This window comes from Vidua macroura, chromosome 16 (assembly GCF_024509145.1).
Source record: "Vidua macroura isolate BioBank_ID:100142 chromosome 16, ASM2450914v1, whole genome shotgun sequence".
NCBI classification, from domain to species: domain Eukaryota; kingdom Metazoa; phylum Chordata; class Aves; order Passeriformes; family Viduidae; genus Vidua; species Vidua macroura.
This window is the reverse complement of record NC_071586.1, coordinates 8,804,888-8,828,193: the sequence shown is the minus strand read 5'-3', so window position 1 is coordinate 8,828,193 and position 23,306 is coordinate 8,804,888. Positions and strand designations below refer to the sequence as shown.

At 46.3% G+C, this 23,306-nt stretch overlaps 2 protein-coding genes across 2 annotated transcripts; both read left to right on the top strand.

Moving 5' to 3' along the window:
- Positions 1–160: 160 nt before the first annotated feature.
- Positions 161–4,348, top strand: COQ7 (coenzyme Q7, hydroxylase). Its single transcript, XM_053991970.1, has 6 exons — positions 161–265; positions 430–620; positions 1,035–1,149; positions 1,262–1,401; positions 2,934–3,002; positions 3,776–4,348. The coding sequence occupies exons 1-6, from the start codon at positions 196–198 to the stop codon at positions 3,851–3,853; spliced, it is 663 nt and encodes a 220-aa protein (XP_053847945.1). The 5' UTR covers positions 161–195; the 3' UTR covers positions 3,854–4,348.
- A 7,773-nt stretch (positions 4,349–12,121) lies between these two features.
- ITPRIPL2 (ITPRIP like 2) lies at positions 12,122–23,084 on the top strand. The gene is made up of 4 exons (XM_053992365.1): positions 12,122–12,192; positions 19,036–19,507; positions 19,769–19,909; positions 19,994–23,084. Exons 1-4 carry the CDS (start codon positions 12,122–12,124, stop codon positions 21,185–21,187), a joined length of 1,878 nt encoding a protein of 625 aa, XP_053848340.1. The 3' UTR covers positions 21,188–23,084.
- Positions 23,085–23,306: the final 222 nt, after the last annotated feature.

The following is a 23,306-nucleotide window of genomic DNA, read 5'->3' as shown; positions in this document are numbered from 1 at the left end:
GCTGTGGGGCCGGCCGGGGCCGCCCTCAGCGCTCCCGCCGCAGTTCCCGCCTCGCCCGCCAGGGGCCGCCCTTCGTTCCCATGGCAACCAGGCCGCGGGCTTTGATTGACGGCTGCGCTGGCTGGAGCGGCGGCTGCGCGGGGCCAATCGGAATGGCGGCAGGCGGCGCGCGGTGATGACGCGGCGCTCAGCGCGATGGCGGCGGCCGCGGCCCCGGCTCTGCGGTGCTCGCTGTGGCAGCGCCGGCCCCTCCGCCGCGGGCCGGGTACGGGCTCGGCCCCGCTCCCTGCCCCGCTCCCTGCCCCGCTCCCTAGGCCCTCGCGGGGCCGCCTCAGGCCGTTCGGCTCCGCGGGTGGCAGCGTCCCACCCGCCCGTCCCGGACGGGGACCGGGGGCGGCGGAGCTCGCGTCACCTTTGTCTCTCCGACAGGTGTGCGGCCTGCGCCCGGCGGGGGGGCTTCCCTCAGGCTGTGCAGCACGCGGGTGGCGCAGGAGGGCATCAACAAGCCGGTCATAGACCGCATCATCCGCGTGGACCATGCCGGGGAGTACGGGGCCAACCGCATCTATGCGGGGCAGATGGCCGTGCTGGGCCGGTCCAGCGTGGGACCCGTCATCCAGGTGAGGCTCCCCGGGGCTCTGGTTCGTTTGCGTGTGGTTACAGCGGCCGGGTGGTGGTGAAAGATCGTAGCCTTCACGGCAAGATTACTGTCCATTTTTTTCTGAGCACTTCCAAACGTGTGGGTTTATAAAGAGCAGTGGGAGTACTTGGTAAGGGAGCTACCAATGCTGCAGTTGCTGTAGTGTTGTCCTATTTTGCAAATGTTTTTATGTTACCTTCTTATAACTATCTTCTCTGTTCTTTTTATAACGATCTGCACTTGCCTTTCTCCACCATTTCTTTTCTGTGATGTTACAGTATTGCCTCGGCTATCACAGAATACGTGGCCTGAGTTGTTTTGGTTTTTATTAGTTTTGTTGTAAATGTTTGCCTGTTGTGGCTTTATGCTTCTCTGTGATCTGGCTCTTTTGCAGCAAATGTGGAATCAAGAAAAAGACCACCTGAAAAAGTTCAATGAGCTCATGGTTGCATATAGAGTTCGACCTACTGTTTTATTGCCTTTCTGGAACGTAGCAGGTTTTGTTTTAGGTGAGTTTGGATAATTACTGTTATTGTTGTCTTGTGAAGTCTTCAATTGTGTTAAATTATTTGTTTTGCTTCAGATTTCATTGTGTTCATGTGTCTGGTACCCCAATCCCAGGGGCTGGAAGTGCTTTGCTTGGCAGGAAGGGTGCAATGGCTTGCACTGTGGCTGTGGAGGAGAGTATATCAGAGCACTACAACAACCAGATCCGAACTCTCATAGAAGAGGATCCAGAAAAGTACAAAGAACTATTGCAGGTATTTAACCATGACTTAAAAGTAGTTTAACAAATTGATTGAATTATCTGATGTGATTTAGTCTTTTAAAAATAATATGCCTTTAGAACTTACAGTGGATCTTTTTGTTTTGTCACTTAGAATGCTGAAGTCAACAGAAAGTATTAAAATAAAAGGATGCTTTTTCCTTCACCAGCACTAAATTGATCAAGCACCAAAATTAAAACATATGTAGGATTATCTTTAGCATGCTTTCAGTAATGCATTGTTTTCTTTTCAAGTGGGAGAATTATGCTTTAAGTTTGATTAGTTTTAACTGAAAGGAAGGGTCTAGAGGGGAAACAAAAGGAGGAAATATTGATTGCACAGTAGCTGTGTTGCCTTTCTCTGAAGACATTTCAAGTACCTTCACATGCTCCTTAACCTGTAGGGCCCAGAGCTGCTCAGGGTGAGCTCGAGGTGACCCCCTCTCCAGCCCCTCTGCCCATGCTGTGTTTGATACACCCCAGGGTGGGGTTTGCCCTCCTGGCACTGCTGCCAGCCAGCACCCTGCTCATGTTCTTGTCCTGGGTGCTTGCAGTGTGTAAGGAGCTGATGTTTGTCAGCTCTGTGAGAAAATAATTTCCCAAGCATTTTAGATATCCAAGTGGGACACGTTCCTGTAAGGTGGTTGTGGGAGATTGAGCTGTTTCCACAGGCAGCAGGTGGAACTGCTTCATTTCCAGCCTTGCTGGCTACCAGTGTGTTCAGTTGTGCATAGTGTAACATGTAGCAAAGTCTCATTATTCCAATGTATCCTCTGCTACAGAAATTGTCTCTGGAGCAACCAGTGATGCTGAGGTGCACCAGGGAAATACCACCCCTGAAGATAATGATATAATGAACTAGATAGAGATGGCACAAAATAAAGAGAAAAGTCCAGGCAGTGAGTTTATTCACAGTGCCAGTATGAGGAGAACTAGGGGGGACACCAAAAGCAATGCAAACCTGTTGGGCAGGGACAGTGCCCAGGTGTCTGTAAGTGCTGAGCTCTTCATTAAGCAATCCTGATCATCTGCAGGCATCGCAGGAGAAAATCCTCTAAACCTTTTTGTCCCAGCTGAAAAATTAGAGGACAAGCAATTGTTCTTTAGAGTATGTTAGAATGGACAAAAAAGCCTGGTTAGCTTACAGGGGAACACCCTTACTGATTGGCAAGGCAGGGACCTTAATTCCTTTATTCAACTTGTCAGAATAATGTGGGGGTGTGAAATTAGTCAGTCTTAAAAGTTACTATGGCTATAGATTTTTTTGAAACAGTGAAAAAATAGTGATATATTAATTAAATAGCAGCTTGAACTTAAAAACTTCTTTGGAGACCACTAGAAGAACTTCAGGTTAGGGGAATGCTGTAAATAATTCCCGTCTTGCTGAATTGGAGGTTCAAATCTTTGAGAAGTTTTTGAGAGACCCTGGCTTGCCATGGTGTACATAATGGTCAACAGCATCTAGTTCTGTGTACTGGCTGCCTTGATTTCTCTGCAAAGCAGGCTCAGTAGCTGCTGATTTTACAGGTAATAAAGCAATTCCGGGATGATGAGCAGGAGCACCATGACATTGGGCTTGAGCACGATGCAGAAGCTGTGAGTAGAATGTTGGCTAATTGATGCTGTCAGTGAGGATGTGGATGTGCTGCTCTTTACTTAGAAATTGGGATGTGATTCTTTGTGGTACTTAGAGATTCCTTCCTTACTTAGAGATTGGCATGTGGTTCTTTGAGAAGCAGAAAATAAGGCTCTTGATATTCTTTCCCAAATATACATATAAGAATGTCCTGCATGTTATAACTTTCACTTTTCTAGAACAGAACTAAATCTGTTGGAATTCATGTCAAGTGTTAAAAATGTTTTGATTTTTTTTCCTAAGAGGTGTCCTCTGTAAATTTTTAGATTTTCTTTTCATTTCAATTTAAAATAAATATTTTTGAAGATAAGGCTAATAAATGCTGTCCATACAGTGCTGGGTATTGGAGGCATCATCTTCTTAGGAAGTGTGAAATGCTGAACTAAATTCTCTGCTCCCTTGGATACTGTATGGGGAATATGTGACTTCTCTCCTATTTTGTCTCTTGACTTACATTTGTGGGATATTCTGAATAGTTGATAAAGATAGTTCTAAATAGTTGAGGAAATATTCTGAAAAGTTGATAAATTTTAATTTATCTAGTTTTTTAATCTAATTTATCTAATTTCGTTATCTCTAGGATAGATTAGACTGCAAATACAGGTGGGGTTTTCTTGGCATGTGTGTGTTTTTACTTTGATTTTTTTTTTACTAGTGCTTACTATTCATTATCACAATCTGGTTCAAGCAAAACGCTTCAGTAAATGTATTTAATCTTTTGTTCTTTTTACAGGCACCAGCTTATTCTGTTTTGAAGACAGCCATACAACTTGGATGCAAAGCTGCAATATTTTTATCAGAAAGAATTTAGTTACATTTTTCATAATAGCTGTGGCAATAAACTGTGACACAAAAGCATATGGAAACTGTGGAAGACTCAGCTATTTTATTCAGCCTTTTAAATTTTTCTGCACTAAGCACTTGATTCAGTCATCCTTTATCACATTGAATCCCCATTTAAAAAGTTTCTATATTAAAGTCAGTTGAGCTAAATGTGAATGAAGGTGGCAGGATTGAGTCTGTGAGAACTAAACCTCCCTATTCAGAGACTGTTCACAAGGTGGCAGCACAATATGTATATACATGGTTTATATATACAATATTTGTGTATGGATGCACACACATAAAAATTATATATATGTTCTCTGTTGCCTTCAAATTTATGTGTACTTGAAATAAGCTGGAGCAGCTCATTTTAAAATAGTTAATACAGACCAAGAAGAATATTGTTCTGTGTCCAGGATGAGGGAAGTAATAGTAAGTATTTATTTTCAGTCCATCTTGAATAAAAATTGGTATTACAAGACCAGTTTTGCATAGAGATTTCTTTGTGTTTTGGGGTGGGCTTTTTATCAGGCACAGTTCTGAATTCTTCAAGTAGAATTTTACTTACTATGGTTTTTTGTTATCATTGTGGTGGGGATATTTTTGTTGGTTTTTGGTATTTTCTTGGGTTTGTTTGGTTTGCAGGTTTTTTCTACCTGAGCGTGTAAGGAATTGATGCCTGTCATAAAACAGGTGGAGAGAGCAATCTGGAGCACTTTGGAATTGCATTCAATATTCTATGAGAGCTTTCAAGCTTATCTTACTTTGCTTCAGACAGCATTTAATCCAGGTAGATCTGAGCTTGCCTTTTTTAGTAGCTCTGTTAGTGTTTGTAGGTACTGATTGGTGTGTAATTTGACATTAAAGGTTTCTTAAAGAGGATTATTTACCCTTTTTTATGGTGAAGGAGCTTAGGCAGAAGGTTAAATCTTAATATAGAGAAATTCCTATTCTGTGTGATTTTGTTACGACTGTCACTTTGTATGTTCTTTAAAATTAATATCTCTCAAACTGTTGCAAGTGTCACCTTGTTAGACTCAAACTACTGATGTTTCTTTCTTTGTTCAGTCAAAGTAGCATTAGGTTCTCTGTCTGTGCCTGGTTTGGAATAACGTGACCCGAGGAACTCAAAGCTACATCACAGATTCTCAGGGACTGCAGAATCAGAAGGTAACTCGGAGGGAGTCTCATTTTACTGCCTCAGCCCTAGACAGTTGTGAGCAGTGTGTGTAAAAACCCAAGTTTACTGAAGGTCCATCCTATTACACTAATGCAATGTCTTCCCTAATTTGACCATTTCTCTGAACAAAACTTACATCTAGCAGATTTCTTGCCCTAATTTCTCAAAAGTGTAAAATATGCATGTGGACAATTCCCAGGTAATTTGTAGGAGAGAGGAATCAGCACAAAAGAGTGATTAGCTGAAGTGGTTAGAGGGGTAACAAGTGGTGCTGGAAGCTTGTGCAGTGCAGTTGTGTAAGTCACAGGCTTTAATAATTGAGTAAAAGAAGGAGAAAAGCTTGATGAATAGTCCATTGTAAAGTCTTTCATACCAGAGGCAGCATGGGATGGCATCTTTTATAAGTCTATTATTGCAGGGGAGGGAGGGCAGGGCATGGTGTCTTTTCACTCAAAACTGCACGCCCATACATACAGTGGTCTCGTGACATCAACTGGAAACTGAGCCAGACAGTTCCTGGTCTCTTAGCCATTACATCAGGGTTGAAAGCTGAACAAGGCATCTATGGGGGTTTCCAGGAGAGCTGGTACTCAGCTGAAGCCTTGTATTCTCCAAGGCTGTGGTTGCAGAGATTCTCTGAAGATGTCTGTGGTGTTCAGCAGTGGTGGGATTGGCTGGTGACAGAGTGACAGACATGCTCATGTGATTGTCCAAGATTTGGGTGGCCCCTGAGACCATTGCACACTGCTCACTTGGGGCAACAGCTTTTAAGAGACAAATCTCATGTTAAATATATTTCATTTGGCTGAGGGCTGGGAACATCAAATACCAAGAAATTGCCATGTGAGGCCTGTGTTTGGTCATATCTGCTGTAATTGAAAGTGCTCATAGAGAGTTCTTTGTCCTCAGCAGCTGAAAACATCCTGCACATTTGAGAAGGGTGTTAGACAGTAACACTGTCTCCAGCTGCAAGCATGAAATGTGAACTGAGAGATCAAATCTGCTTTATGCTCCTGAGCAGCATTTGTTCGTTCTTTAATGGAGCAACAGATTTCTACCCATCCATTAAAGTGTGGGTGGGCTGTTCTGCCACTTCCAAAGCTTGTGCATTTTCCTGCTCACTGGCAGTTTACTCTTTTTTTTGTTGTTCTTTTACACAGAAAATGGAGTTGCTTTTCATTTTTCTCATGGAAAAGGGACTTTTTTTTTGTTTCAAAACCTGTTTCAGATTTTGAAAGACTAAAAAAAGTGGTAAATGGTTACAAAAGAGCAAGAGGTGCTTAGTGCTGTACAATTCTATTGTACAGCTGCTCCAAGGCTGTAGTTACTTTTTTATGTTGAGGCAGAACTAAGCTGAGTAATACCAGCCATCTCAGCAGGGGTTAATGGCAGGCAGAGGCCAAAGTATATAGCTTTTACAAGTCTGTTATAATAGCAGTCCTCAATGAACTCTGGCCGTGTTGACAGAGGAAGGGGAGCTTGGATCAGAGAAAGGCTGTGAAATGCTGCATTTTCAGAACAGGGAGAGGGGAAGATGACTGGGTCTTCACTGTGCCTTTGAGCTCTGTGGCTTCCTTGTAAATGATAAAATACATAATTTGGGTTTTATAATATACAGTGGGATGAAATCCTTCTCCTCATAGTAATGAGGTCTCGTGGTAAGCCAGGGCTTGACCCCAGTTTTCTCCTGCAGAAGCAGTTGTATCTCTCAGTGAGGAGGAGCAGCAGTACCCATCCATGTGTGTGCAGGGTTCTAGGGCTGTTACCTGCTCTGTGAACAGCATCTCACCTCTTGCTGGTTTCTTCTGCAGGCAGAGCTGGGGATGACCTGGCCCCTTATTCTCCAAAGCTGCTCGGAGTCAGAGATCAAGGATGGTGCTGGGAGGGGAGTGGCAGATGGTGCAGTCCCTGTGCTGAGCACTGGGGCTGTTCTGGAGCAGGATCTCTGCACTGTCTGTAGGCACTGCAGAAGGCACGTGGGAGGCCTTCGACGTGCAGCTCTGGCTGTGCCAGGACACGTTTCAGCAGCAGCCAGGCGGGAATCAAATCCCCATGGCTGGGATTAACGAGGTGATGCTGACACAAGCTGAACGGACTTTTGTCAAGGGCATGTAGTGATGGGACAAGGGTTTATGGCTTTATGTTGATAGAGGGCAGGTTTAGATTAGATAGAAGAAAGAAATTCTTCCCTGTGAGGGTGGGGAGGCCCTGGCACAGGTTTCCAGGGAAGCTGTGGCTGCCCCATCCCTGGGAGTGTCCAAAGCTGGGTTGGATGGGGCTAGTGAAGGTATTCCCACGGCAGAGGACTGTGGAATGAGGTGAGCTTTAAGGTCCCACCCAACCCAATCCACTCTATGATTCCGTGATTTATGATGCAAATTATGTAAAATGAGACTCATAGGATTGCTTGGCAGACAGCTAAATTGTTGTCTGGGTTGGGCTTCATTTTTGTCTGTAGTAAATCTGTGTGGCTCACTTGAGCAGACAGAGCGAGACTTGTGATCAGCTGGGGATGTGCCATACAGTCCCTGTGCTGGGGATGACATGGACTGTACATCTCTATTTGTTTTTAGTATTACAGGAGTTATTTCATCTATATGCATCTGCCTTGTAACTTGACTTTAGGGAAGACATAATTTCAAATGGCAGTCATTTTTTTTCACTAGCTTTGAAGTTGTGGCATGTCACTTGCATTGAATTCTGCAGATATTTTTTAGCTTGGGCGGCTTAAAGGGCTGAGGCAAAAATATTGGCCAATTTAAAGGAGGAATGTGTGTTACAAGGGAAGAGATTGTTTAAAGGAACTACCATTTTTCTATTTGTTACTTCAGTTTTCATTGTGTCTGATATGAAAAATCTGAATGGATTTAGGAGAATGACAGCAGCTTTGTAGTTTTACTTCCAGAGTGGCAGAACTTAGCTTGTGTTGAACACCTGCCAATTCTCTTTTTTAGAGTTGTGGAGCTAATCTAATGTTGAATAAATGAATTAACAGTTCAGTTTCAGTGGGTAATGTATTTCTAAAAGCTTCACTGTGATAGAATGAAAATTCCAGTTGTTGTTAGGTGCTTTCAATAAATGCAGCCTCCTGCTCACTTCAGTTGTTTTTGGGAACTACCACCTTACACTAGAGTTTTGCAGAGCAGGGGAGTGGTGCCTCTGCGTCCAGATTGCAGCTTATGGCAGCAGCAGTGTTTAATTGTATTAGCATGGAGATTAATACACCTATGCTGATATTTTAAAAAATGGGGATTTTTTTTTTTTTGTTGTTCTGAAGGTCTTTATTTCACCAACTCTGGCCATAGCACTGCCTTTAATTGTTCTTGTTCTTAGCTGGAAGTAAATGATGATCTGATGGAACTGCAGGAGGTATGCAGTGTTACTTGGAAAGGAACTCTGGAGGTCATCTTGTCCAGCCTCCTGCTGGACCCAGGACTGTGGCCAGCACTAAAGCAGGTCAGCTGTGATTTTTTTCAGACAGGTGATGAAAACCTCCAAGGACAGAAATATCACAGCCTCTGTGGTCAGCCTGGTCTGGTCCTGCATTACCCTACCAGTGGCACTTTTTTTTCCTGATATCTTTCCTGAACCTTCCAAAACTCACTGTTGCTGCTTGTTATGTCATGTAGCATCATGGAGAAGAGTTTGCCTCCACTATCTTGGTAAATACCCTTTGAGTGGTTTTAGGCAACTATTAGATCATTCAGATTAGCTGTCCTTGCAATGCCTGGTTCCTGAGCTGGCACAGAGGAAAGGAAGAGATGCATCTAATGACCACTGTGACAGTCTCACTGTCTGCTTAAGACTTCAGGCTTCATATGTCTTCTCTCCTTGTAGGTATTTTCCACCCAACTGTTTGAATATTGGTGATTTGTTTTTCAGTGTTACTTGTGCCTAGGACAGATGGATTTATTGATTTTATGGTACAGGTGGACATGTGTAGTCCAAGATATTAATGAAAACAAGTCATACATACAGTGGGTGGTTTTCATATTTAAAATACCTTCTCTGGACTGTAATAAAAAGATTATTTCTGGCACTAAAAGTGCTTTTCTGTTTTCCCTGTGGCTACTGGCCAGCCATCTGCCTGGGCTGTCCAGGTCAGAGCATAGGCAGCAGTGGGTGAGGGGGATTTGAATTTTCTTGCAGTTCATTTTGAAGACAAGCTCTGCCAGCAGTGTTTTAGCAAGCTGTCAAGAATTTTCCCAAGCATGTGGCTTGAGGGCACCTGTATAGTCAGAGGCTGCTAACTGTATGTAAATGGATAAAATGTTTAGTGGAGTGAAAAGCTTTTGCTTATAGGTGTAGACAGACGTGCAGTGTCAAGGCAGATGACTCAGTCCTGTTGATCTTTGTTGCTATCTCTGCATTAAAGTGAACTTCCTTTTTAAGCAGTAGCTTATGTCTAATTTAGGGCTGTGTCTCATCTTGCTGATGATAAATTGTTTCCTCCCTCCTGTGGGGCACAGCCATGTTCCTACCAGGTCTGTGGCAGAAATACACTGGAAATACAGTTTGCGAGGAGCTAAATCTCCCTTGTGGCTCTATTATTGTCCTAATCATATAGCACTCCTGGTATGCGAAAATGTGTTGACCTTGCTTCTTCTAAGTTGGGTTTTATCCAGCCAAAAGAACAGCAGCAGGATTTAAAATCACTGGTGAGATTATTCTGCAAGTGTAGCTTAATGGCTTGATTCTAGCCCTTACCTGGAAAGGTAACTGCTAGTGACAGATGAGGAGCTGTCTTCCACATCTCATTTTGTCAGCTCTCGTTGTTCTGACTTTGGCAGGAAAAATGCTGTTTACTTGAATACTTTGAAGGTGGTAGAAAGAAGACTTTAGACATGGTTGAAATGTGATATTTTTTAAATTCATAACTGTCCGCTTTTCAATTCCTCTTGCCCAAATATCTCAGCAGTACTTGCTAATGAGAAATAATTATGTCTCAATTTTAAGTGACACAAGTGCTATTGTTTACACAAAATGTGAGAATCTTGTAAGACATGGGGCATATGCTTGGAGGGATAACTCATGAGAATCAGTTCTGCCTTCTCAGGGAGCCAAGCCTTGCAGAGGAAGATGACAGATACATGTGTTTGTATACAGACTCTAGAGCTGGCTGTGTTTGCTTATATTTGTCATGAATGTAGAGACTCGCAGCACAGAGCACTGGTTCAGCATAAGCTGGAACATATGGTCCTCTCCAGCAGATGTGACACAAATTCCAGCACTCACTGGATCTTTCAGGCTGATGACCAGCAAGAGGATTTAGCCTGGTAAGATGGAATATTCTTGAAGCTGTCCTGTGGATTGCTGCTCCATTTAGGATTTTTCCATGGATAGGGCAGAAGAAGTATGGCCTGGTTTTCAGCTTGTGTTGCTGGCAGTTCACAGCTGCTGAAGCAGCTACCTGGACTCATCTGATACATTGCTTGGACATGATGTTGCAAACTCCTGGGATAAAAATACTTACATGAAGCTATTGCTTTGGAGTAACCTGATAGTTCATTCTTTCTTTCCAACTGACTCATCATTCTCCACAAATGTGGTATTCAAACAGAAATAACTCACCAGACCCAGTGGTGAAAGCCCTGTGTGTTGTTTTCCTTGACTTTCCAACTAACAAGAAAATTCATGGTTATATTCTTCCCTCTTTCTATCTCCCTATGCTTACCAAAATGCATGTGATACTGCTACAGCCTTTGCTTTGAGATTATGTGTTTGACACCCTCCATGTGTCACCTAGAACTGACTTGTAGTGAGTTAGGAATAATCAGCAGAACTCTTAACACATTTGTCTGATTTACCAAAAAAACCTCAAAAAGCCCAAACAGTCTAATTATCCCAGCCAAGAGAAACTAATAGAACAAATTACACACATGACCTGCATGTGTTATGAAAACTGCATAAAACCAAGAGAAGAAGTTTGCAGAGATCTCCTAGAGAATATTTATCCACATTATAAAACCAGTGATAAGTTTTCCTGCATCTGGCAATTATTATGCCATACTCTGCTCTTACTCAATGTTCACCCTGTTCATCTTAGGCAACACTTTCTCATTCCTGAGTTCTCTCACATACCAAGATATTAATCTGCTTCTCATACAAACAGTCAATGGTCTGAAATTGCTGCAGCACACCAGCATGGGCTTGATTCAGTATTTGTTTTTGTTTCCTTTCTTTTGTTTGTTGTTAGGGAGAAAGAATCCAAAGAGCATCAAAGTCCATTTGGTGTCTGGAGGTGCACTCATGCCCCTACTTAGCACCTCCGTGTTTAGATTTACATGCTCTGAGGTTTTAGAAGTTACAGCCACTACCCATCTGTAGTTGCCTTAAATCAAACAACTTCTTAAATTAATTTTAGGTGTTTCATTTTTCTTTGCATTCTTGGACATAAGTTGGGTCTGATTTTTCTTGGGCTTTGCTTTCCTTGGCTTCTAAAATAATTTTATAAGGTGTTGCTTACTTGAATCACGTGGCCATTGGCGAGTCCAGCTGTGCCCCTTGCCCAGCAATGCCTTGCTTCAGGGAGCTACACACACAATCAAAGTCTGCTCCAAAGGTAACAAATTACAAGTGGAATCATTATCACGACAATTGGCTGTCATTATCGATGGGTTGGTGGAAGTATCTGTGCAAATGCACATCAGTGTGTGCTTCTTTATCATGCAGCTCTGCTGACTCAAGGAGTGGGTGATGTGCCCTTCACTCAGAGCCTGCTCACAGAGATAAGTGCTGCTATGGCCTGAGCCACGCTTGGGGTGGATTCAACTGCACCTGGAGAGCTGACAAGGGGACAGGTGGTGGCTGGAACACACTGTAGTTGGAGCCATTTACATTTAGGAGGGCTGGCAAGATGCTTTTACTGGCCCTATCTTCAGGTCTACGGGGTGCTCTCCACTCTCTTGTAGCAAGCAGAGAGCACACAGGTGTATTTGTCTGTCCTGGACTCAAAGCCTTCCAGCCCTTCCTGGTGAGCTGGTGACACAGGGTGAGTTTGCACTGCTGAGCAGGAGCTGGGCTTCCCTGGAGCAGAGGAGAGGTGGTTTCATGCTGTCCCAATGAGCTGCAAGCATGACTGGAGGCCAGGAGAGAACAATCTGTCTGCCTCTGGGCTTCCACATATTGGGCCACTGTATGATCAGGTATGTTTTGAACTGGATGCCTTGTCTTTTGCTGATGAATGAGGATGGGCACTAAAACTAAGTTATGCACATTTCTACTCCCTGTCTTTGATCAATGGAGAGGCTGTAAATGGACTTGTTGCCTGGCTGCTTTGGGACATACCTATTTTTTGTAATATTCATCTACTTGGGGAACTAAATCAAAAGAAATAAATTCAGTGAAGCACTCAATCATCATGAATAATTCATTGTTCTCTAATGTATTTAGGAGTGATATTTAAAATATATTTATTTGGCTTATAATTCATAAACCTGTCAAAAAATCGATCTAGAAAGAGGGTTTATTATTTATTCCAGAGCCAAAGGCTAAAGTGCTGAAATTGTGTGAACTGAAATCTTTTAGCAAGATCAGATGCAGCCCTTAGTATTTCATACTTCTTAAATTACTAAAAATATTCCCACAGAGATGAGCTGTTGAAGCTGTGCTCCCCTCAGAGCACATCCCAGAAAAGCTGTAACCACATCAGAGCACAAGGTATGGGCATTTCAAGTGTGTAACTTCCAATATCAAAGTGCTCTCAGAGAGAGCTTGAAATTCATGCAGCCTGAGGCAGCTCTCCCCAAGCCTCTGTCATCTGTCATGCTGTGGCAGCAGGCAGAGCAGAGAGATGGAGGGAAAAACACATTAATATGAGGACAGTGTTGTGTCATTTAAAGAGATGCAATCTGAGCAGAAGCTTGGTTTTGGGTAGGTTCAGTTCTTTGTTTTTCAGTCCATGCTCTTCATTCTTTGCCCACCACGGATATCCTTTTTCTGTGCTACCCTGGGGATCAGAAAATTATTGCAGGGGTGGCTGGCACGTCTATGCTCTGCAGCATCACATCCACAGTCCCTAAAGAGGGATGCTGCAATGGCCTCAAGTCTTCTGCTGCTCCACGCTTTCTTTAACATTTAGGTCCTCCTTCAGTTGCAAGCATATTCTTCTCCATTCAGCTGTAAAGATCCCATGGGCACTGGTGACCCTCTGGCTAGGGAAGGGGCTGGTTCTGGGCACTGCAACATGAGCCCAGTGCTGGTGAGATGTTTGTAAAGCCCTCAGTGAGGGATCCACTCCCTTGCATGGGCAGGACCTCAGCCAGGTCATGGATGTGTCTGTTCACACAAATGCTGAGATGGGGAAAGTGAACCTTTTGCATTCACCATTCTCCTCCCCTGTTTGCTGGTGCTACTTTAGGGATAGCAAAGGGAACAGAAGACAGAATGTGTTCTGGAATTTAAGAAATAACATTCAAACATGAACCAGCTTGTTGTAAAGACAGTTTGTTCTTGACCTCAGTCTCCCTTAGAAGAGCCTGGGCCATTCCTGTTGTTCCAGTGGGTATGCTTTGCATTTGTATCTATGTGAGAAACTTGTATTTTACAGTTCCAGGAGTAAATATGATGCCTTCTGTATCATAAATTTTAAACAAAGATATTTAAATTGGATTAGGTAGAAAATGAAAGATGCTCCCACCTCTGTTCAAGTGGTTGACGCTGTAATAATGAATGTAATAATGACATATGACACCATATGTAAAAATAGCTGTCATTAAATGAGCTCATCTGAATGGCCTTAAAGATAGGAATATGCTGCCCTTGCTGCCTTGCAAATGAAGTAATTGTGTTGCTTTGCATTGATCTGTGCAAAGTTTAATCTTAGTTAAAGAGATGCAGCCTGAGAAACCACTGTGGAGAGATACTGGGAAGAGAAAAAATTTAGCCCTCCTGGTGAGATTTCAGGCTCCATCACTGTACTGCTCATCCCCTCACAGGGCAGCCAAGCAGGTAAAGAATTTACTTTGAACCAGGAAGATTACATAACTGAGGCTGATTTTTAGCCATGATTTCAACAACTCCATGTGCAGACATCTCCTAGACCAGGCACTGTGCTGCAAGGTTTTAATTTCAACTGATGCTGAGCAGTGCCTGCAGCACCCCCCAGCATCTTTCCACCCAAATTGGGTGGGCCAGAGCAGTGCACAGGACACTGCCCTCTGTGGGCTGGTGTCACTGGGCTGGTGTTTCCTGATGGAGATAATCCAGCTGGGGATTGCTGCCAGGCTCCATGTGTGGGTTTGGGTGTGGTGTGAAAGTTCCCTGAGCCCAAGGACCTCTGCTCCTATCCCTCTGGGAATGCAGTGACAAACAGTGCTGGCTTGGGTCCTTTGATAGTTTGGGGTTGCTTTGTCTTCTCTGCAGGTCACTTTCCTTTTAAGCCATTAGCTTTCCCCCTCTCTGTCCTTGGCAGGATGAGGTGAGAGTCCAGGACAGGCCTTCCTAGAGCTGCCGCTGCCCTCCAGCCCCGCAGAACAGGTGCTGTGAGCCAGAGCATCGGCTTTGCCCACCCTAATTGCTGAGTGCTGATAAGCCAGTTTCCCCAGACAGATCCTCCCTTACCCAGGTTTCCTCCCACGCTGTATTTTCCCTCCTTTTCCCTGGCTGGGTGATCCAGCTCAGGCTCATTAGGAGAGTGTCAGCTGAGCCAGGATCATCTCATTATTTGGGGCTGTAAGCCGATAACAGAGCTTGTTCCCTGTTGTGTGCTTTGCTTTGATTCTGTGAGCTGTATCTCATCACTTTGTGCCTAAACTTCAACTTTGTAGCTCGCTGCTGCAGGGTATTTGTCAGGCACAAAACCCCTTCTCTAATTTCATGGCAAGCTTAGGGGTGCATAAACCCAAAGCAGAAAGGCCCAGTAATGACAGTCACAGGAGGGGACAGGGGCAGCTGCTGCTGCTTTGGTGCTCTTTGAAAGCCACCAGTGACGCTGACACAGCCCTGCTGAAACCAGCACAGAGCTGTGGGACAAGCCTGGTGTCTCCTCTCCAGCTGCCTTGCCCTGGTTGTGAAAAACAGAAACGGCACAACCCCAAACTGGTATAATGAAACTGCTACAATCCTCATTTAAAATACTCTGCTTTAATCAGTAAATTAGGGGTCAGCTATGCAATCACTTTTTATTAGTTAAGCAAGTTATGGTGCAAATACACATTTCAGTGACTTACCATTAATTAAGCTAAACTGTTTCAGTCAGTGACTAAATTCACATTTGAACACACTCAAATGCATCAAAATTTATTTAGATCTGCATTAAACTGTTTTTTGTTAAACTATTTTAACACAAGCACATGCAAGGTTTGGCTCTATGTGATGTGTGATACTTCTTAAACCTGGGGATTCCACAGTGGGGATCCTCAGACCCACAACAACTGCTGAGCCCTGGGGGTGGCAGGGAAAGGGAAGGGCTGAGGAGGCTCCTGCATGGAAGGTGACACACTGGGGCCTTGGCACTAGCACAGTGTGACCACCTCCTCTGCTGCCCTGGGAGAGTTAGCAGGGCTTGTTGGCTGGAGTGTTTAGATTCAGCACTGGAAGCTGTGACTGCTGTCATTCAAATGTGCATTATATCAAAAACTGAACTTAAAGAGCAAGTGCAAGACTTACAGTCTTGACCTGGAGAGCTTTCATGTTTCCATTTTCAATGTAAGAAACATTCCCATCTCTGCTGATAACCCTTGTGCATGATGGTTGTGTACTTGCACTCTCCTTGCTGAAAGGTGCTTCCTTTTCATGATGCTGTAGTTGGAATTCTTCACAACATGAGCCACTTCAGCTTCATGGAGGCCACGGGACAGCAGAGTCCCAGACTCACAGCTTGTCAGACAGAACTCAGTGTGCCAATGACACTGATGCAGATGGGCTGGGGGTTTTATTCCTGGCTCATTGCTTACCTGGAAATACATAGGCATGTCTTCCTGAATGCCAGGTAATGGGTAAGTATTAAATAAATTCCCTGCTCAAACAAGTTTCTATGCAAAAAAGTTTTCAAATTATATGGAATAAACTGGAAATGAACCAGCTGATGCTAGTACTGATCACCAGCATAGAGCCAGGATATTTCTGGATATTTGTGACAAGGACAGGCTTAGACAAGAGATTGTTGTATGAATTACTCAGGAAGCCATCCTACAGAAAGGAAATCCTGTATTGAGCTGCATGTGGTTTACAGCAACCCAGTCTGCTTGCAGCCTCTCAGATTAAGAAGTGCTACACCCTGCTGATAGTTAGTGAGCAAACAGACTGGCAGAGGTGGCAAGCACATACACCCTCTCCTGTTTTCCCATCCCCTGCTGCTGTGGCTGGCAGACATCCATTAGTCCACAATAAAAAAATGGATTTATGTCTGTCTGATGCTGTTGGTTTGTACTATAGTTAATAGTATCCCATAAAATCTGGAAGTCACAGGAATAGCAGGCAAAGGATATTTATTTTGATCATGGCATCTCCTTGGCTGGACCATCCAGTGGGCTGTGGGAGATATGTGCTGGTAGCTTTGCTTTCAGAGGAAATAATTAGAAGAGTAATTACTGGGACATGAAGCCAAGTGACCAACCATTCAGACTTGTATTTTTTTGCAATCAGTCATTGTACTTTTCTGCTATAGACTGTTTAATAGTGCATTATGAGGTGATGGAGGTGTAACCCATTTGCTGTAGAAAAGCAGCTGTACACTTCTGGTGCAGGAAGGGATCCCCAGAGACTTCCTCCTGCACCTGCAGTGGACTGTGCAGCTCTGCTTCAGCAGGGCAGATACCAGCCTGGGATAGCTGGGAGGAAATCTCAGGCTTGTGTCTCAGGTAGATCATAAAAGCATCAGTCAAATATCATCACCTGTCCATGCCTTCTGAATTTCTACTTCCTTCTCTCTCCTCAGGTGGTGTGCTCTGCCTGTGTCTCTGACAGTGGCTGGTGTATTGGAGCATGAACAGATCACTCACACAGATGTATGAAATACTGCCGACTGTGGAGAAACTTTAATGGATGCTCTGACCCACCGCTTTCTTTTGCCTCTGCAAATCTCCCCCAGGGCTATCATGAGCTATTTTTAGCTCAACTTGTTTAAGAATAACATTATTCCTTATTTAGTGAGCAGGATATCCTGTATATGGGACATTCTGGAGTGAGTGTTTAGATAACATTTAAACAATGGGTGATTTAAACAATGGTAGTAAAAATTGATGTTATGAATTCTCTCAGGTCACAATTTTGAGGTCATGTTTATTAGTGTACAATCTTATTTTTATTGAGTACACAATTGCCATTAAAAACTTCATAAAGCTGAGCACCTCTGGGACGTCTCCCACCTCTGACATACTCAGCATTTTTCCCAGAGACTCACCCTGTGCTCAGGGAGTCACGAAGCAGCCAATGTCCCAGAAAAACAGCCACTGGCCATCTTTCATCAGCTCAAGGCTCTACAGATTTAATCTTGCCTCTGGCTGAGGAGGAGAGAAAGGACTAATTTAATGTAAACAGCAGTGGTAAAAATGTGAGTGCTGTGGATTCATTCTGGTTCTGATGTTAAGGTCACATAATTAGCATTCAATCTGTTACTCTGCAGCCTGAGAGAGTCTCCCCCAGCACCACCTGGGTGTGTAGAAGCACGTGCTGAGCCTGTTTGCACTGCCAGGCCTGCCGTGGCTGGTCACAGCTCTTGGCCAGCTGGCCCCGGGGCTGTGCCACTGCTTGAGGTGACATCTGCATTTCCTCCAGCCGTGGCTGGCTGGGAAGCTGCAGCACTTCCCTGTGCAGAAATCCCACAGGGATAACTGCTGTGCTGGTAAGCTCTAGGTCCCCCGTGGGCAGCAGGCAGGAAGGGCTGTGCCAGCTCCTGCAGATGCAGCTGCCTGTCTCCTGAGCGCGGCTGTGCAGCTAATCAAATCAACCCTGCATGAAAAGAGACTGCAGCCTGTCTTGAAAAATCAGTGTGCCTGGAGCAAGGCCCAAAGGCATGTGAAACATGCTGGGCTTGAGGGTGAAAAAAAAACACAGGCTAGTAAAAATTGAATGTATGAGCCAAGGGTTCACAGAGTTCAACAATATTTTCCAATAAAACGTCTTGAAGGATCCATTTAATACCAGGACAGCTGTGTTATTTAAACAGTTTGGTGTTTTGGGGGTGCAGGACAAAGTAAAGTGATGGGTCACAGGCAATAAGCAGAACAATGAATGGTTTTGTCCCCTCATTCAGCCTTGTGAAGAAATATAGGAAAACATGAAACAGGGAGTGGAAAAGAAAGATGCTTTTCATTTCCTGGGTTTTCTTTGCAAGATATGGCTGTTGTGGGATATTTCTGAGTAGCAAGGCTATGGACTTAGCTGGCTGGAGCTGTCAGAAAACATGGTTTTAGTTGTAGGACATGGAATCTTTTGCTGGCTGACATGTTGTAAAATTGCCCACTGTTTCTTGCCTTTACATCTGCTTTATTTTTAATTTTAAAAATCCCCAAATCCCCAATCTCCTGATTGTAACTCCAAGAGTCAGAATTGTAGTGATTAGGACTTCTCTTTGTATCTCTCAAGTGTACTCTTGACTCTCACCCTAGTTTGGTTACCCATGAATTAATTCAGGCTGCTTGGCCTTGGTTGGTTTGCCTTTGTGTGCAGCATCTTGGCTATGCAACATATGCTACTTCCTGTCAGGTATGATTTTTATGTCCTTAAACTTCAGCAAATAGCTTCAAAACTCTGTAAATATTTACTAAGCAAACAGAAGTTGAGGATGATGACCCTGTCCCCATCAATATTTGAGGCAGTTTAACATACTCCAGGCAAACTACGTGTTTAAAAATCATCTCAAGTATCTGCGTGGATTTAACCCCTGGGGTTATTTCATCTCTTAATTTGTTAATAATTTGGGCATAAGGTAAAAAACCCAAGGCTTTTGAATGATTCTATGACTGCAGGCAGCTGCTAGTAGGCAGCAGCCCGTACACCCCGGTGCACTGGCACTGATGGTTTTGCTGCTCCTTTTTGGCACCGAGACCCTCAGGCAGAGCTGGGAACGAGGGGGACTCGCCTGCAGCGGGCCAGGCCCGTAACACTTATTTGAGGAAAAACGTGCGACGTGGAGCTTGTGACACGACACCGCCGTCCCCTCAAGTGGGGGCACAGAAACTCGCAGCTTCGTACCAAAACGCGCTGCAGGACGCTGTTGCAGTGAGGGGGCACGGAACCCGACTCTCGCTCCTCTTTCGGGGCCGGCGCGGGCAGGGCTGCGGGGGCTCTGCCTCCCCGGGCGGGAAGGCGGGAAAGCGGCAGATCGGGAAAGCGGCAGATCGGGAAAGCGGCAGATCGCGACATCGGGAAACCGCGACCGCGCGGGCGGCGCCGCTCCCCGCCCCGGGCCGGCCCCCGTCGGACAACGCCCCCGGCCCTCGGGCCGCCGCCCGCGGCATTTCCTCTGAGCTCAGCCGGCGGCTGACGCGGGGCCGCGTCCCTCGGAAGAGGAAGCCGGCAGCGGAGCGGAGCGGAGCGGCGGCCGGGGCAGGCAGGGGCGCGGCGGGGCGAGGGGCAGCGGCGCGGCCCGCGCTGGGGGCGGCCGGGGCGGCGGAGGAGGGGGCCGGCGGGGGCGGGCGCTCCCCGCCCGCGGGGCTGGGCGGCGGCTCCCCCCGCGGCCCGAGCCCCCGCCGCGCCCTGCCCGTCTCCCCCCTCCGCGTGCGGGGCTTCTGGCCGCTGCTGACCGCGCTCTGCACCGCGCTCCTCTGCCTCTTCCAGGCGCTGCGCGGCAGCGCGGCCGGCGAGGGCGCGGGGGGCCCGGAGGACGCGGCGGCGGAGGCGGCGGGGCCCGGGGTGCCGCTGCTGAAGGGCTCGGCGCTGCTGCTGCTCGGCTGCCTGCTCGCCCGCTGCTGCGGCGCGGCGGGCGGCGGCCCCCGGCGCGGCGGGGCGCGGTGCGCGGCGGGGGCGCGGCGCGAAGCCCTGGAGCGGTTCCACGCGCGGCAGCTGCGGGTGTCGCCGCACGTGCTGGGGCACAGCAAGGCGCACGTGGGGCGGGTGGTGGCCGAGCTGGTGCGCGCCGCCAAGGCGCAGGGGCTGCAGCCTGGCCCGCTGGCTCTCAGCCTGCGCGGGGACTTCGTGCGCATCGGCAGCGCCTACGAGCAGCACAAGGTGCGCAGCCCCGACTGCTTCGACATCCTGGTGCCCCTGCGGCTGCCGCCGCACCTGGAGCCCCAGCCGCGCTGTGCTGACGGGCTGGGGCCATGCGGCGCCTTCGTCTGCGGCCTGCGGGCGAGGGACGGCTGGACACGACGCTGCCGGCCCTTTGCCGAGGGTTTCTGCGTGGAGCTGCAGGGCCGCAGCCACCTCTCCTCGGGGCTGGTGCTGCGCTGGTTCCAGGGCCATCTGCAGCGGTGCCTGGGAGCCGTGCGGTATCGGCTGCAGGAGCGGTGCCGCGTCAGCCTCTCGGCGTGCCCCGGGCAGCCGCCCACGCTGCACATCCTGCCCTGCTCCGACTACGTCTGCTGCCACATCTCCATGGCCGTGCGCCTCGTCCCAGCCATCCCTCTCGGCGACGCGCTCTACCTCACAGCCCTGCCGCCCGAGGGCCCCCACGGCTCCCTGGCCCCCGAGGCGCTCTGGGGCCTCAACGCCTCGCGGCAGGAGCAGCGGCTGCTGGGCTGGCTGAAGGAGCAGGCCCCGGCCGCCTCCTGCCACCTCAAGTGCCTGCAGATCCTCAAGGGCCTGCGGGACCTCCGCAGGCACGGCCTGGAGGAGCCCTTCTGCTCCCAGTGGGGCCGAGCGCTCTCCTCCTACATACTGAAGACGGCCCTCTTCTCCCTGCTGCTGCAGGGGCCCTTGGAGGCCTGGGATGAGCAGTTCCTGGTGGAGCGGCTGGAGGACCTGGTGCTGTACCTCAGGGACTGCCTGCGCAAGCAGGTGCTGATGGATTTCTTCCTGGGCAACACCAGCATCCCCGAGGCCGTGGCGCTGCCCCGGTTCCTCAAGGAAGCGGCCCCCGTGAACTTGCTGTCTGCCTTCGACGGGCCCACGCTGGACCTCGTAGCCTTCCAGCTGATCAGCACGTGGGTCCAGGCGCCGCACGTCATCAGGATGTACAGCAGTCCCCGGTACTGGCGCCCAGTGCCCGCCCCGTGCCGCCACATGGCTGAGGCCAAGCGGGAGCCGCCGGGAGAGTGAGCTGCTGGCACGCCGGGACTCTCCCGGGCATCGCACACTCCCAGCTCGCTGGTGCTTCGAGAGCCCGCGTCTGCCTGAGGATGGTGGGACTGATGAAACGTGCTTCTGTGCTTCTGTTCCTGACCAGAGAAGAGCGAGCCAAGACTTACTGAAATTGTGATTCTCATTGGTTGTACGTGGGAAAATTCTGACATTTCTGGGGAAATGCCTTAGTCCGCAAGTGTTGCCTTCGGTCGACAGTTTGCAAACTAAAAGGCTCAAACTGACATTTTTAGAAATCCATGTTAACTTCTTGTCTTAGTGGCAAAATAGAGCTTTTTCTGAGATTTTCTTTTTATGATGCAAAATCCATGTGGGATTTAAAAATCTTCCAAGTGCAAACAGCACCTCCCCCCCCCATCCATCAATGTACCAAGATGTTCTTAAAATGTGATAAGCACTAGAGCATAGGTGTGATCACAGTTTGAAATGCTCAATGCCATGCTTTAAATTTCCTGGGTAATCAAGCACATTGTGCTAAATAGAAGTGTAACACATGTTAGTATAAACTTGAGGGAAGAAGTGAAACTGCTCTGATAACAGGATGAAGAATCTAGTTTCACATTTGTGTTCAAGTGAAGGTTATACTGAAGGATTGAAATGCAGATAGAATGGAACAAATAGCACTTTATTTTCACAAAGGCCTTATTTTTTTGATAATTGGCTGCACTAAATATTGCTCTTGAGGAGGCATTAGTGTTTTGTTAAAGGAGTGGTGTCTGAATTATCCCAAGGAAAACCTTTTAAAGAAATTCTCTGAGGTTCATTTGTTTGTGGGTTCTAGTTGAGTTTTACTATTTGTTTCTGTAGTCAAGTATTATTTCCTTAGAATATGCTTTACCTCAAGGACCAACAACAAAATAAGAAATTCTGTATTATATTTTGGAACAAACCTTAAACCAGTCCAAATCTCAGTGCCATAAATTGACTCTGGCACCCTCCTGCTCCCTGGTAGGAGTTTGGTGGAATTTTTGGATAACTGCCCAACCAGTTGTCTTGATTGTGTCAGTGTTTGAACCAAATAACCTTGATGGGATTTTCTAGTGCTGTACTATAGCAAATTGTTATTTTGTTATGGGGACAAGAAAGTAAAATATTTCAGGGTACTTCAGAATTATTTAGCACTGATTTGTGGTACAGTACAGTCTTGGGCTACAGATTCTGATAAATATCAGGCAGATAATTGCCACTTTTTGTCTGGTTATGTCCCAGTTGCTGGAATAACCTTGAGTTGTGATGCAGCCAGGTTTACAAGTGTCCTTAGCTACTACTGCAGGTGTGCCAGGGTGTCAGAAAATTCAGAAATTCAAACCCTTGCTTTTTTTGGTCACCTGCTCAAGTATTTGATGTATTAAGTCCAAAAATGTGTTGCTAAATTGCTGGTGCTCAGGAAGCTAAGCATGTGCCTTATTACCTGCAGTGCTGTGTCCTGAGTGAGCACTCTCAAATTGTGAAGGACCAAGTGGAACTTCTGGGAAGCTTTAGGATAGCCTGAAGTAACTGCTCTTCCTTTCTCCTTGTTTATTGGTGTGCCTTACTCACAGTTCTGTGCATCAGAACATGAAACAAACATTCTCAAAATCTATGAAGCTTTATACAAATCTATTTTTCTAAATGGAAACACTCCCTAGGCAGATGTTTGCCTACTTCTGTCTATTTCTTTAACTGCTCTTGCAGTCATATTTTCAGGTAATTATGGCATAGGTCACACCCACAAGCTGGGTTATTTTTGTATTCGAAGCCCTGTGCTTTTTTCTACAAATACAAATAGTGTATTTATAGGTAGTATTGATCAAATGTTCTTTGCACATGGTATTTAAGTCAGCTACATTCTGGGTTGGTTTTTTTTTTTTTTTTTTTTTTTTTTTTTTGTAGCAGACCATGATATATACTATTTTTGCAGGCTTGTATTTCTTGGTATTTAAAATAAGATGCAGTTCTGCAATCAAAGCCATTGATTTTTTTGCCCAAAGAAGAACTAGATGGCCAGCCCAGGGTATTGTGGCTGCCTGAACTCTTGACATGAATCCTTGAGCTGTTAATTCTGGCATCATGATCACTTCATTCAGCTGTCTGTCTG